Genomic DNA, 15,586 nt, shown 5'->3' on the forward strand with positions numbered 1-15,586 from the left:
GCTGCTCCAGGCCAATGGGGGATGCAGGAAGGGCGGCCAGCACGTCCCTTGGCCCGCTTCCCGTAGCCCCCATTGGCCTGGAGCCGCGAAACGCAGCCAGTGGGAGCTGCAATCAGCCAAACCTGCAGATGCAGCAGGTAAATGTTCAGGGAAAGCCCCTGGCAGGCCGGACCGGTTTGTTTACCTGCCGCATCTGCAGGTTTGGCTGATCGCGAAACGCGGCCAGTGGGAGCTGCAATCAGCCAAACCTGCAGATGCGGCAGGTAAACAAACCGGTCCGGCCTGCCAGGGGCTTTCCCTGAACATTTACCTGCTGCATCTGCAGGTTTGGCTGATTGCAGCTTCCACTGGCTGCGTTTCGCGGCTCCAGGCCAATGGGGGCTACGGGAACCGGGCCAAGGGACGTGCTGGCCGCCCTTCCTGCATCCCCCATTGGCCTGGAGCAGCGAACTGCGGCCAGTGGGAGCCGCGATCAGCTGAACCTGCGGATGCAGCAGGTAAGGAAACCGGTCCAGTTCACCAGGGGCTTTCCCTAAACAAGAGGCGGACCGGCTTTGAGAACCACTGGCCTATTGGATTGCTTTGGTCTTATTTCCTTGAAGATGTGCTGGCTTTCTTTTGAGTTACAAGTTTAGTGACTGGATTGACAGCCAGTCCACAGTTACATGTGCGGAGACAGTGGACTGAAGAAATATTTGCTTCAATTGTTTAAATGAGTTACCAAAAATACATCTGGCTGATAAAGATGGACTAAAACATTTCACCATTTTTCTTTATTTAGAAAATGGAATATTAAAAACATACATTTAATATTTCCTTTCACTCCACTGTTATGTTAATACAAAAAGGAAGAGCAGGGAATGCACATAGAGACAGGAAGAGAGGTATGAAGCCAGTTTTACATATAGTTGCAGATTACTTATAAGACAAAGCTGTAAAAGCTTTTCTGATGTTGGCAACAAATGCAGCAAAGTTGTTGGTTTCTCTCACTTTTAGCTGGAGTTCTGCTATACAGTCCAGAGGAGGAGAGCTGCTTGTCACTAGAAGGAAACAATTAGAAAACAATTTTTATTTCCAAGACCAGTGAAGCATGCTGTGATACTTTCTAGTCAAGTATTCCTTCCCCAAAAACAAAATTGAGTCAATTATTTCACAATGTGTGACTTGAATTTTTCATTTAATGAGTCAGGTAACAGCTATATGCCAGCTGAGATGCATTTTCATTCATAATATTAAGGGTCTCTTACCCTTTCACTGATTTTAGTGTCATAGTAATCTAACCATTTTCTGTAGCTTTGCATGTGCTCCATCTGTCTAGTTTAAGCCTAAAAATCCATGGGCTGACTTTCAGCCAAGAAGAAAACAGCACCTTGTCTGAGAGCACATAATATTATTCTGTCATGCCCAGACCTTCCCCTTGTGGCATTGCTGTCACTGCTACTCAAGTTATTGTCACAACACTGCCTACCCTGCCTCAAAAGCTGCAGCATGTTCTGACCACTGGTTACTGCTGAGCTCCATCAGTTTTCAGACAAATCGAGTGGTGGGGGAAGAGAGAAAGATTAAGAGACCCTGGGGATTAGAGTATAGTTTCTCCCTGAAATAGTAAAAATAGATGTCCCTCATCATTGCTCTCTGATGCATTAATTTCAGAGGAATAATAGGGTTTCTATTGTGAAAATTAGGTTCAAGAAATTCCTGTAGTAAGAGAGCAATAAGTTGAACAGCAGCTCCTAAAAGTTGTATTTCCTTAGTGCATGTGGGTTATGGTGGAAGGAAAGGATCATTAATGCGGTCTGAATTTGAGTGGTACATAGAAACATTCAGAGAGGCATGAGTGAGTTCCCTATTTTTAGTGTCTCTCCCATTTAATGCACAAATTTTGATTTCTGAGCAGTAGGAAATAAAGTTGTGGTGGTGATTAATGGGCTCCCAAAAGTACAGATTGGGAGTGTTGGCATCCCCACAAAATTCTAAGGTGAAAAAAACTGAGATGGTCACTCACACGCCTTTCCTATCTTTTACCTCTCCTTCCTTCATGCTTCACTTACTTCTCTTTTCTCAGCTTTTCCCCCTAGCCATTTCTTTGCTTAATATCTCAAGGCCAGCACTTTATACACACAAAGGTGGGAGAGGGAAACAGTCGTGTATTTATCTTATCGTTAAAAGAATGTTTAAAAGTTACAAAATCAAGCATTCAAAAGTTAGGAAATGCCAGAATTAAGGTTGCTTGTGCAACCTTAATTGAGCCCTCTTGTGCATCTGCGTGGCGATTTAATTACATGAGCACATCCTACTTTTTCTTCTGAAATCCCATTTGTTTAAAGTGATGTTTTCCAGATGGGTACCCTGGGCCAAATTCATTGATGGCAGTGGGTTTGCATAGAAGTTAGAGGACAGGACTTGGCTTTCTATTTTCTAATAAACCAGTTCTAACTCTTAGACTGGCCAGTTTTTTAAGGTTTTGGAGAAGGTTTTGTGGGCATTGGTGGAAGGGTTTCTGGCACCTCGAAGGTAGAGCCAGGTCCAGATTCTAAATTGGAAACAGTTCTTATTAGCCCTGGCTAGCCCACTTCTTGAACCTTGCTACCCTCTGCTGCCAGTTCCCAACTACTCTTGCCCCCGCCAGTTCCTAGCATAAGGGCTGATAAAGAGCTTGAAGTGTGGTCTGTTTCAGAAAGGCACCGCAATGGCTGGGAGGAGACTGCCAAGGGACGGCTTCAATTACAGTGCTTGTTGGGACAGAGCTTCAGCTGTAGCATTCTAAAGACTGAACTGTTCGGTATGGAACTTGCTGCCCCTCTGTGTGTGTGCACGTGCACCTCTCACGTGAGATTGGTTCAAAAACCACTTTAAATAAAATACAGTCTCTTTTAATATCTACACATACCTTCATAGTCTCCCTGTTCATTTATAGAGAGAGTAAACGTGTATGGCTTGTCAGGATCTTTGTGGTCAATACATCGAAATATAAACTGCAACTGTTCATCTAAAGCAAAGGCAGAAATAGAATTGAACAAAATCACGAACTTCGCATAGGACGCTCGGTGGCACCCACAAATTTGTTAGTCTCTAAGGTGCCACAAGTACTCCTTTTCTTTTTAGTTAAATTTCAGTTAGTAAAAGATATTCTTGCGCGAACAATAAAAAGTACAATAAACCTAGACTTCTCTTTTTGTAAAAAGGGAAACCCAACTTTTGGGCTTAAATTATTTGAGTATTCCTTTAAACTACTTGACAGTTGAGTATAGGTCCAATGAGTGCCCAAAACAAACTTAATGTTGGATTTTTTATTACATTAGAAGACGCATTTATACAGTCCAAAATCTTTATTTGTATCAAACTTTAAAGATTTTAGTCATTATAAATTGAGATTAGTTTATCCGAAACTTTTATAGCTATATGTCTTATTTCACCTCTATCAAGTCAGAAGCGTTCCTATGGCAGTAGCAGACATTTTTATTGCTTTATAGCCATACAGAACAGCAAGAAAGGATTTCTATTGCTTTGCAGCAAACAAATCAGCAACACACTGCTCAGATGGACTATTAACGCAAGTGAAGATAAGTCACTCATAACCATGTAAATACTACAGTACTTTTTTTTCCTATGTGCAAGCACAATTTAAAAAAAAAACTACCCCATTTGTCTCGTGTGTGCGGGTGATGGTATTTTGCCAACTTATCAGGGGTATGACTAGGGTAAATAATTGAACACACGTGCACTTAGAAACTTACCATAAATTCTGCGTATTTCTAGCCCCAGCCGCTCTTCAAACAGTTCTTTAGACTTACTCAGTCTTTCCAGCCGCTCTTTGGTGGCCTTGTTTTTAGCAGATATAACTAAAAAGTGTCAAAGCAAGAGTAAAGCATTTTCAAACAAATTTTAGAACACTGGAAAATCCTTCAAAATAAGTCTATTAAAAGCAAGTGTTCTTCCTTTGTTAAATCTCCCTAATCATGACAACTACCCCATTTCTATTCATTTAAATGTGAGTAGCACTAATTATTTACAAACTCTAGCATGTGGTTATTTGGTTAATATTATGAATGCTATTTTAAGAATCAAATAAATGCTTTAAAGTATATTTTGCCATTCAAAGCATTATTCATGTAGTTGCCAGTTATGAAAATATAGCTTGTTAGAATGAGGAGTTACAGGATTTTAGGTTTTTTATTCAGTGCTCCACTGATAAGTGACCATTTATATCAGGGGTGGGCAAACTTTTTGGCCTGAGGGCCACATTGGGATTCCGAAACTGTGTGGAGGGCTGGGTAAGGAAGGCTGTGCCTCCCTAAACAGTCTGGTCCCCATCCCCTCCCTCCCTCCGACTGCCCCCCCAGAACACCCGACCCATTCAACCCTCCCTGCTCCTTGTCCCCTGACCGCCCCTATCCAACCCCCCCTTCTCCCTGTCCCCTAACTGCCCCGACCCCTATGCACACTCTGACAGGCCCCCCAGGACTCCCACGCCTATCCAACCGCCCCCTGTCCCCTGACTGCCCCCTGGGACCTCCTGCCCCTTATCCAACCCCCTTGCCCCCTTACCATGCCGCTCAGAGCAACAGGACAGCCAGCCATGCTGCTGCGCAGCCTAGAGAACCAAGGCAGGCCGGCAGCTCTCACAGCTGCGCTGCCCGGCAGGAGCTCACAGCCCCGCCGCCCAGAGCGCTAGCAGCACAGTGAGAGGTTGCAGCAGAGCAGGGACAGCAGGGGAGAGGCGGAACCGGGGGCTAGCCACCCCGGCCGGGAGCTCAAGGGCTGGGCAGGATGGTCCTGGGGGCCAGATGTGGCCTGTGGGCCATAGTTTGCCCACCTCTGATTTATATACAACTATTCAAACTAAGCACCACATTATCTCTACATCCTAAGCCACTATTGTTTATACTGTACAAGCATTACAATATTGACATGCTAACTACAAAGATTTGCACAGCTACAGTGCTGGAAACACCTATTGCAAAGCCACCAGTATACTCTTTAGAAGACTTCACATTCTAAAAGTCTTGGAGTGTTTTCATGTTCATTCAATTTTACAACTTACTTTCCTTTTTTCTTGTCAACTCTTCCTTGAGCTCTTGGATGCGATCAATAAAGTCTCTCTTTTGTTCTTCTTCATGCTTTATTTTGGAATTCATTTCAGTTAAGTCTTCTTGCTTTTCTTCAATGCATATGTTCTGCTGGAGGATCTCTGTGAGGAAAAGAAAAAACTTGAATATTTACGGCTAGCCTTGGTTAAATAAGTCCCTGATTCTCCACATACTTTTGTGCACATGCATAGCTCTATGCATAAATGGTTCCCTCAAAAATCTAAGATTACTCATGTGAGTAAAGTTATGCTCAAAGTGCTACAAAAACACATGTGCATAAGTTATTTCACCAAGACAGAGAAGTCCACATTCTTGTGTGTATGAGGCAGCCCTTCTACTGCGAGCATCACGTACAAACAAAAATGATTCTGAACGGTTTACATGCTTAGAAGGAAAGCACAGAATAACTTCTAAATGCAGGCCCTCTGGCATCTCCTCGCTGTTCAAAAGTGCAGCTTGGCATATTGTCACTTTAAAAGTGTGCAATGGTCCTATCGTTACTCATTTTGTGTCACGAGATCTATCTGTAACAGTAGACTACCTACTGCTAGTTACGTTGTGATTTTTTTATCCCTAACTTTTTACAGTGACTTGCAAAGCTAAAATGAGTGAGTTAATCCTAGATTTACAAGGTGACTTTGCCCACTAATCAGGATGTGAGAGGCAGTTAGCCCAGAAATAAGTTATTAGCCATGCAAAACTGTACTCTACTGCACAAGTAAACTTTGACAGATAAGTAATTTTTTTTTGTTTTCTTATCACAGTAAACTGACTTTGTACCACAACTGGTATGTTTTCTTGAGCTTTGCAAGACTCTCCTTTATTCATTTCTTATTAAGTGGCAAAATCACTCAGTGCTATACAAGACAGATCTTTTAACTAGATTTTGGCATTTCTGGGTTTGAAGAACATCACCTATTTTGTTAATGAAAGCATTTTGACCAGAAATCCTGGTCTAATACCATCTTCATTTTGGCTTTGCAGTTCACTTTTAACTGAACCATTTTAAGCTGAAGTGTTTTGTTCTGACAGAACACATTTAGTTCATTTTAGAAGTTATAAATACAAGCCAATACCATACCATTTCTGTACTCCAGAATTTTGTCAATCATTAGATCCCCTTCTTTTAACTTCTTGGACCACTTCTCTGTAATAAAGACATTTATTTTAATCAACTGAAGACAGAGTTAAAAATAAATTAGCTATGTAAACTCATGACTATTGTACCTGAAAGTGCTTTTATGGACTCCTTGCATGATTCTCTTAGTCCCAAAGTCTGGTTGATGTGTTCACTACCACAAATGCTTTTGAATTTCGTCCAAAATTCTTTGATCTCTTTTTCAAAAAGGATCAGTTCATCTTCTGTTTTTATCCGGGACATAGTGCTATAGCAAACATAAAAGCACAACACGATCAGACAAGACAATCTGAGCTGTTATAGATTAATAAAGAGATGTATTCTCCCCAATACTGATTGCTGTTCAAACTTTAAGTGCTGTTCTTCTTGTATGTTTTTGAAAGCTCTATCAGTTACTTTTAAACAGTTATGTTACAGCATACAACAGAACTTACTACTACTTATATTCGCCATATTACAAGTGATGTGCTGTCTAGATCAGTTTATTCAGAACATGATTATGAACAGAAATAGCTCTAAAACTGTCTATCTCAAAACCAAGGATGCAACATCATGTTTACTTCCTGTTCTGATGTTTTATCAGACACATATTGAGCAGAAGACTAGAAGATATACTGAAATGTGACGACATATTACTGTGCATGTAGTTTTTCCCCCAACCTCCAAATACTGTATTCCACTCAAGTAAAGAGGGGAAACTACATCTGCTAGCTCATTTTGAACTGAACTAAATATATTTTAGACAGGGGAGAAAAGTTGTCTGTGGAAAAAAGCAAAAAATTTTCCCCTTCCAGAATAAGAATCAGATTATTAAATACTATCAGGTAGGAAGATTTAGCTATGGTCTAAAAGCAGAGAATGTTTTGAACTGGCTGCTACATATTGAACTGGTAACAATCATGGGAGTAGGGAGAATTCCTACAAGTTTTTTTATCTGGGTAGCATACTGTAATCCTAAAATAAACATTTGAGACAATTTTTCACATGGGTTCAAGTTGCTGTTACCTTATAGTCACCTTCTCCCCAGGCCCATCCAGGAATAAGTCCTTATTATGGACTGAGTAATTTTCCCTTAAAAAGAGAGGTTTCAGAGTAACAGCCGTTTTAGTCTGTATTCGCAAAAAGAAAAGGAGTACTTGTGGCACCTTAGAGACTAACCAATTTATTTGAGCATAAGCTTTCGCGAGAGCTGTAGCTCATGAAAGCTTATGCTCAGATAAATTGGTTAGTCTCTAAGGTGCCACAAGTACTCCTTTTCTTTTTTCTTAAAAAGAGAGTTATTTACATTTGAAACATCTATTAAACACAACAGTGTACCAAAATATATTGCACAGATATAATTATGCATGCATTATACTAATGATGCCGTACACATAATTAAACAGATTTTGTGTAGCCTGAAAGAACAATGAGAAGGAAAAAAAAAAAAAGGCAAGACTGTTCAGTCTGCGGGCAGTTCTATTCTGAGAATTACTATAAAGGATTGGTGGCTACACCTCCTCAGCAGGCATTTCTTGTATGTATTCATTTTCATTTCTGTTTATTTTGCTAATGCCTTGATCTTGCAGGCTTAGGTATTTAAAGCTGTCCACTGTGTCGTCCCAGTGACTTCACTGGAAGTCAGCACAGTGCAGAAGCCTTTGCTGAATTAACGTTTTATTCCTACCTGGACTGCACTGAAAAGACAACATAGCTTACTGTCCTGGAGCTGTATCACACTATTAACAAAAGGGTGACCTAAATCAGGTTGCAGAATCTCTATTGTTGGCAATGCAGAAGCCAGAGAGAGCCCTGCTTGACTTTCAGATTCCAGACTGACTTTTCAGGTTAATGTGAAACCCCATAATGCCCACCTTTAATTTTTCAGCCTAAAAACACATTTCATGGCTGATGCTTTGCACCATAAGGGTGCTCTGCTACTATTCCCTTATTTGGGTTCTCACAAAAGCCAATTTTCCTGATTTTATATACCGCCTTTGAGCGTTCATATAGACAGTTCATATAGACGTAATACTGTCCAGCTGTAACATGCTGTAGGTCCAAGGGCAGCAGTGACAAATGCCGGTGCCACGCAGCTGGCAGTTACTTTGGGCCAGCTCCTCAGAAGCATTTGGGTGCCTAACTTCCATCGACATCAATGGGAGTTAGGTGCCTAGACGCCTTTGAGGAGCTGGGCCTTTAAGCCTGGTTACCTAGCAAACAAGCAGTAGCACGAGCCACCGAGCTTAAGAAGGGGAGGGGAGTTCTAGCCGATTCTCCGACCCCCGCGCGGTGGGAGACGGCGGACTATGGAAAGGCTCCAGGATGCGCCCGGGTCACGCTTTCGAGCCCAGGACGCTAACTCAGTGAAAGCAGCACCCGGGCTGTCTCCTAGCGTACCTCTGCCCCGGGCCCTGCGCCCCCTTCTCCTCAGCCCCGCGGGGGGCGCGGCTTGGCCGCCCAGCGAGCTCCCCGCGCAGATCCCCAACACTCACCGCCAGCGTTTGAACCGTAACTGCCCTCCCGCCGCCACCACAAAGGCCGCTCTCTGATTGGCCCCCCCGGCGCCCAGCAACAGCGCACGCAACGACTGGTCCTTTCCTGCCGCAGCCGGCAAAGAAGCTCCCTCGCTATTGGTGGAGCGGCGCGGAGCATGATGGGAAATGTGGTCCGTTGTCAAACGGTAAGCGTGAGAGGGGAGCGACGGCAATCGGGGCGGGGCCGCGGACCCCACTCCTCCAGCCTGCCCGCCCACAGGTCCCCCGCCCGCCGGCTGAGGGGAGGGGCGCTGCTGGCTGCGAGGCGGTGTTCGGGCTCGCCCGAGGATGGGGTCGTGGCCAGCCCGTGTTTCTAGCGTCCCTGTGTCATCAGCGGGTCGCCGGGCCCCTGCAGCTCAGTTTGTGCACACGGGGGAGCGCTGGCTGCTCCAGCCCGCCGTCAGGCAGGCTGCCCGCTTGGTGTGCTGCTAGCCGCCGAATGGCGCTGGGTGCCTTGCTGAGGTTGCGTGAGGCCAGTAGATTTGCTTTCAGATGGCGCCTGCCAGCCCGCCCTGTTAGCAAACGCCCCCTCCAAAGGCTGCTAAGGGGTGAGGGAGGCTTCTCGGCCAGTTCATCAGCACAAATCCAGCGGCAGCGAGGACGCTGCCTGGGAGTTTGGGACAGAATCCTAGAATACCAGCGTTGGAGGGGCCCTGAGGAGGTCATCTAGTCCCACCCCCTGCTCAAAGCAGGGCCAATCCCCAATTTTTGCCCCATAGCCCTAAATGGCCCCCCTCAAGGATTGTATTTGTAAGCCTGGGTTTAGCAGGCCAATGTTCAAACCACTGAGCTATCTCAGTGAACCTTGTGTAGCCCCTGCAGCCTGGTTAGAGTGACCTGGCTGTCCCTATAGAATAGATAAAGCCAAAGATATTTAGTAGTCTGGGGCGCTGGCTCATGCAATCCTGCCTCTTTAATTATAGAGGGAGCATTCCATAAATGGTTCTCCTTCAGTGCCCTTGAATGAATGTTTTTCCTTTCATGTAACTGGCACTGAGTTTCGGAGAAAATTGCATTTTTCCTCTTTTCCTCCATTTTGTATGCAACAGGATAAGCAGAGGACTGCTCCCCCCCCCAAAAAAAAAATTACAAAAATAGTCCTCTGCCATAGCATAGTTCTTCCCGGGGTTGTTTAGTTACTCTTTCTAAAATTTAGTTGTATTACTGTTTATTTTTCCTTTTCCCTGCATTGTCCAGCAACTTGCCAACATAACACCTCCAGTTTTTCCAGGATCTATATGCAGCGAATAGGCTACTTGAATGCGTTGTTGACATACCAATAATAAACATATATTCTGCTGGTCCCTCATTGGCCCAGAGGAGGAGCTGGATCTACCTGCAAGACTCAAAAGAAAAAGTCCTTTAAAAGAGGACTTAAAACAAGATGTTTACTCAGTTGACTCTTTTAGTCATTAAACAGTCTACCTGTACCGCACAATAACAGCAAATGATTATTTATTTAATCACAGCAGCTAATATAGAATGAACACTATTGTCCTGGAACAGGTACAGAGATGGTTCTCTTGCTTTCTAACATTGTGCCTTGTGTTCTACTGTACTTTGGGTAGGAGGTTAACATGTTTGATTCTTATCTTACAATTATTTGTATTTTTACAATCCCTAGGAGCCCCAGGCATGGCCAGGACCCCATTGTACAAAGCTCTATACAAACACCTACTTTGAAATTTTAAATTAATTTTATTTTAAAATACTTTGGATATGTACTACAAAAGTCATATTTTACTTACATTAAGCAACCATTTCTGCATCTTTTTTCATTTAATTTCACTCAAAGTGGCAGAACTGACTAAGTGACCTGTAAATGTCTGAGAAGTTTTTACCTCTGAAATAAAATTTTAAATGGTTAAACTAAATTGCATGGCCTCATTTTCTTCTCAACTGAAGAAACATGGTGTCTGTTTAATGTCTATACAGGTTCAAATACAGAGTCCATAGCTGTGATGTCTACCTACTTGCCCAATGATTTTTGCTATTACAACCAGAAATAACTTTATCCTTGAAAATTAATTTTTTTTCAAATTGCTTTAAGGTTTGTGTGCAGGTAAAACTGTGTATAATGCAATCCTGGGAGGTATAAACAGGGGAACCTTGAGGAGGAGGTAAGAGGCTATTTTGCCTCCGTATTTGGTACTGGTGCAACAGCTGCTGCAATACTATATCCAGTTCTGGTGTCCACAATTAAAAAAGGATGTTGATAAATTGGAGAGGGTTCAGAGAAGAGCTATGAGAATGATTCAAGGATTAGAAACCACACCTTATAGCAATTGAGCTCCAGTCTATCTATTTAGCATAAAAAAAGAGAAGGTTAAGGAGTGACTTCATTACAGTCTATAAGTAGCTAGATGGGGAAAATGTTTAATAATTGGCTTTTCAATCTAGCAGAGAAAGGTATAGCAATACCATAGCTGGATGATGAAACTAGAGAATTTCAGACTGGAACTAAGGTATAAATTTTAACAGAGTAATTATGCTCTAGGAATTTTGGGAAAGTTCTTGTGTTGTATAGCAGGTCAGACTAGATGATCACCTTTTGTCTTTGGAATCTATAAGACAAGAAATGGTTTACTTATTGTATTATTTCAGTGACTCTCAGAACTTAGGCCTGCTAGTGCAGGCAGTAAGAAAAACAATTGTTTTACTTGTAAACTGAACACATTTGTTGTTCAAGAGTTTCCATAATGCCATTTGTACATGAGGATTTTCCATATGTATAATTTTAAATAAGGTCCAGATAGAGGTTAAGATGCAAACCATTTTTTCCTCATGTTTCAGTAACTTTTATTGATATATTCATTCTGAAATAAAGAATATGAAAGTGGCATGTGTGTAGGATACCTCTAGAACTACTGGAGGTATTATCCAGACCCACAAACTTGTTATTGTATGCATTACTGTGACCTCAGGAACCATTTCCTTAGTGCTGATCTGCATCCATGTTAATGATGGACATTTTAAATCAGATTTCCTCTTATTTTTTTTCCTCTTGGGAGTTATGATAAACAATAGACCAAGCAGACCAGTCACCTCATTGATCTTACAGTGTGTTGATTAGAAGAGAATGAATTACGGTAATAGTCAATAAAATGTGCAGGTTCTACTTGATGGACAATTCAGATAGTTCTCAGTAAAAATCTAAACATTCTATCTACCCAGTGGATGTATTCCTTCATTCTCCAGTTTTCCTGGAAATCAGAGTAACAGGAACTACAAATAAAAAATTGTTCATTTAATACTAAATTCTTAATGGTGATTAGAGCAAAGAGTGCATTCTCCCAAGACAAACTCCAACACTTTGTCCCCCATAGTCAGGCTGCAGAAGGTGGGGTACTAGTGAAGCACCCACACAACTGAGGGCCGACCTCCATGTACCTTCTGCATCATGCAAAGGTCCACACACTGGTGCTGAATGCATTGGTATGTGCAGGAGTGGGCATGGGAGAGGCCACCAGACTGAGACTGGGATCCAGTGGCCCAAAACCCCTATACAGGCAGGCACTGAGCAACCGCTACTTCAGCCCCTAGAAGAGTTAGCCTAACAAGCACCTATAGGGCATTCTCTGAATCCATCCATTTCTTGACAAATGCTATTTTGGTTGCTTATAGAAACTTCAGCATAGGCTTACACACTCAATATGTCTTAAATGCATATGTTAGATCAATTTGCAGCTGCTAAAACTTCTTCTTTAGAAGAATATAACCATTTAGGACCTCAAACACTTATGGGGGTGCTTAACTATTACTGTGAGTAGTTCCATGGATTTTAATAGAAATACTCAACAGCAATAAAGTTAAGCGCCTGCGTAAGTGTTTGCAGGATCAGGGCCGATCAGGTTAATAAGCCCTTCGGTTTTCTGGCTAGTACTGTCTGTTGAATGTTTGATTTTTAGGTATCACTCAGGGGTTCTCAAACTGGGGGTTGGGACATGATTCTCCCCTCTTCTCCCAAAAAAAGGGGCTTATCTTTTCTTATGTTCCATTTTGAAAGCACTATTTACAGCCTAAGATTAGAGCTGACAGCTCTAATTCGTAAGTAAAAACTGTACATTTAGTAAATTACTAGTGTGGCAAGGCACCTGTTTCCCCTCACAGGGTCAGCATTTCCTCTTTGGCAGTCGATGGGTGGGAAGGAACGAAGGGGACTGGAGTAAATCAGTCCTACTCCAGAGAGTTTCTATTCCTCACTTGGGTTTTATTTTTCTCTATTTTACAAGGTGGGCCTCATGGATGGCCCAAGGAGCACTCATCACCCAAACCAGACAAACAAAAAGGGAACACTCTGGAGTGTTGCCTTTTTACACTTACCTCTGGGTGCCAGTCCTTCCCCAACAGGCAGTTAGCTCAATTGCTTCCCCTATAAGGAGGCAAGTGGCCTTTCGCTCAGGAGAAGACTTTTCTCTTTGTAGTCACTTGGCTGCACAGAGGCAAGAGACAAGCTGCAACAAGGCAAAAGAGGGATTTTAAGAGGTCACAGGCATCCCTTAATTGGGCTCAGTATCCCTTGCTGGTCTGAGATGTCCTTTTCCCTATGAGCTGAAGAGGTTGTTTACCATTCTATTGCTGATATACCTGCCTTCCAGTACTCTTGCAGCTGTCTGGTCTGACTTTGTCACACTAGCTAATCTTTGTAGCCGGACTAATGCCAGTGACAATTATGACATGTAAAATTAATGTTAGGGCTGCATTTACTAAATCATGGTGTACCAGAAAGTCTGTACATAGATTTCTGTTAGTAATGTTACAGAAATCATTGCTTTGATGGGTGCTCTTTCTCTTTGCAAAGATCTGCTTAGCAACATCAAGCTCAGTTATTACCTAATGTTTGCTTTGATAGGTAGGTGTAAAGAAATCATGAACATTTTCTTAGCTACAGTTGAACTTTGATTGTGTTTTTAAGTTACTGTCAAGGGTGCATAAAACTTAGGGTAGGCTCCATTTTTGTCTGTCTTTATAAATCAAAAGTTAATGAAATAAACAAAAAAGTTTTTGAACTTAGTTTACTTTCTGCTGAGTATGAAAACATTTGATTATGTTCAAAAAAAATCACACACCCCCCCGTTTCTAAAGTTTTAACCTACTGACCCCCAAACATACTGTTTTCACACATGTATTGTTTCCTCTTTTCAACTCAAGCAGCTAGTCAAAATTCAGGGCCCTGGGATCATTCCAGATGGAAACAGAAATTGGTGGAGCCTGGTATTTTCTTTGATGCAGTCTTGTTTATTTACAAGGAATATACAAAATCCTTTGTCTCTGAATATAGAAGAAACCAAGAACAAAAGGAATAGTGACTTAGTTTACAGCCCCCCCAAGTCTCTTTAGCCAACACAGATCCCTCTCAAACTTTTTCCAGGGTCATATTTCGCTTACAAGTCCCTACTTGCTTTTCTTGCCTCTCCCTGTTCTTGCCTGTCTCAGTTTGTGTGATCCTTTCTTTATCTCTTCCCCCCCCCCCCCTCCCCAAAAAAAAATCTAGTACTCAACCACAAGCTCATTGACAGATTCACACACCTTTTGTCTTAGCTAGGGACTTATGGTTTCAGTTATATTAATTGAAGGGTGAGTTCACACTTGTCAATCTCAGTGGGGTTTCAGTTTAGAACACTAAATTAAGACACAGTTCAGATATATTCTTGGTTATTTCCCCTAGCAATTGCATTTACTGAAAAGATTGTACAGTATGTTGTACTTTATGTATACTATTACATGACTTCAAAGACCAGATGTATTTCAAATTAGGAAACTTTTAAAATGTTCCCCAATAGGCAGAAAGAAGAGGAGGAAAGTCTTGGACTCTCCAACAAATGGGGAAAATTTCCTCCGGAAAGTGACAGTTTTTCAGAGCACATATTAAGGAATCATAATGTCTCCTAGACTCTACGCTGCTTGTTGCTAGAGCTAAGAAAGCTGCTGTAGTTTAATTTATTATTGTGAGACCCTTTTGTATATAGAATATTTACATGAACTAACATTTGCTAACTAGAAATAAACCTGCCTTTATCCTAAGCAACTGTAGAAAGCCCACATTCCACAAAGTCAAGATGTGCCAGCAGTCCTGGAATACTAGCCAAATGGAGAAAATACTTTACTGAAAGCAACCAGGATAAGTTTGGTTTAAGCAAAAGTAGTTAATATATGCAAGGGTCTGACAGGTCCAGCACCACCCCTTTATGGCAGGGGTGGATAAAGTGTCAGGGCCTCACCACTCTTAAGTTCCCACCCCCATCCCTTTAAGGCCCAATGGCCAGTTTCCCCATGCTCACCCCTTGGTCAGGGTAGCAGGCCCTAATGGCCAGAGTCCATGCATCACATCCTGCATATCAGGGCAGGGTGGCCCAATGGCCAGAGCCCACAGCCTTCCCCCTCTCAGGCAAGGAAGTGTATCCCAATGGCCAGAGTGGTAGGAGGATTCAGGCCCATCCTCTCCACTAGATCACAACCCAGGGCTCACCTATTGGGAGGGTTACCCCTCACACTTAACTCAGCAGGGATCCACCCGCAACATGCCAAGCATCAGTGCAGCTTTAACACTGCTTGTCTCTAAAGTTCCCCTGGCTCACTTCCTACCCTCAACATCATGTTCTCCACTCCAGGGGGGACCCTGGTCCTCCAGTCCATCCCCTCCTGTCAAGGCCTCTGTCTGGGATGCTGGGTGCATCGCAGCTTGGCCGGCTCCTGGAGCGTTGGTTAACCCTCCTCAGGAGCTGGTAGTGTGCCTCCTTCTCCTCTGATAGTGAGCCCAGACTGAGCAGCTTTGCAGGCTTTTATACCTAGTCTCCAGTTGGAGCAAGCCCAGCAGGGCTTCCGGGGCAGGGCTTTCTCTA

At 42.8% G+C, this 15,586-nt stretch overlaps 1 protein-coding gene across 3 annotated transcripts; it reads right to left on the minus strand.

Moving 5' to 3' along the window:
- Positions 1 to 758: 758 nt before the first annotated feature.
- Positions 759 to 8,765, minus strand: SPC25 (SPC25 component of NDC80 kinetochore complex). 3 transcript variants are annotated; one of them, XM_073305746.1, is made up of 7 exons: positions 8,703 to 8,765; positions 6,318 to 6,475; positions 6,172 to 6,237; positions 5,045 to 5,191; positions 3,738 to 3,842; positions 2,891 to 2,989; positions 759 to 1,040 (listed from the first exon to the last, which is right to left on the minus strand). In XM_073305746.1, exons 2-7 carry the CDS (start codon positions 6,469 to 6,471, stop codon positions 916 to 918), a joined length of 696 nt encoding a protein of 231 aa, XP_073161847.1. In that variant the 5' UTR covers positions 6,472 to 6,475; positions 8,703 to 8,765; the 3' UTR covers positions 759 to 915. The 3 variants fall into 3 exon arrangements, with proteins under 3 accessions (XP_073161847.1, XP_073161848.1, XP_073161849.1); XM_073305747.1 differs by lacking the exon at positions 8,703 to 8,765 and adding an exon at positions 8,608 to 8,696; XM_073305748.1 differs by lacking the exon at positions 8,703 to 8,765 and adding an exon at positions 7,234 to 7,299.
- Between the last annotated feature and the right edge of the window lie 6,821 nt (positions 8,766 to 15,586).

Source organism: Lepidochelys kempii, chromosome 11 (assembly GCF_965140265.1).
Source record: "Lepidochelys kempii isolate rLepKem1 chromosome 11, rLepKem1.hap2, whole genome shotgun sequence".
In the NCBI taxonomy this organism is placed as follows: domain Eukaryota; kingdom Metazoa; phylum Chordata; order Testudines; family Cheloniidae; genus Lepidochelys; species Lepidochelys kempii.

Excerpts from the sequence above, each read along its gene's own strand:
- SPC25 (XM_073305746.1), bottom strand. The coding sequence starts at position 6,471 with ATGTCCCGGATAAAAACAGAAGATGAACTGATCCTTTTTGAAAAAGAG. Across the intron at positions 6,238-6,317 it reads GTCCATAAAAGCACTTTCAG|AGAAGTGGTCCAAGAAGTTA; the intron begins GTACAATAGTCA and ends TCTTTATTACAG. Across the intron at positions 1,041-2,890 it reads TGAACAGGGAGACTATGAAG|TGACAAGCAGCTCTCCTCCT; the intron begins GTATGTGTAGAT and ends GTTTCCTTCTAG.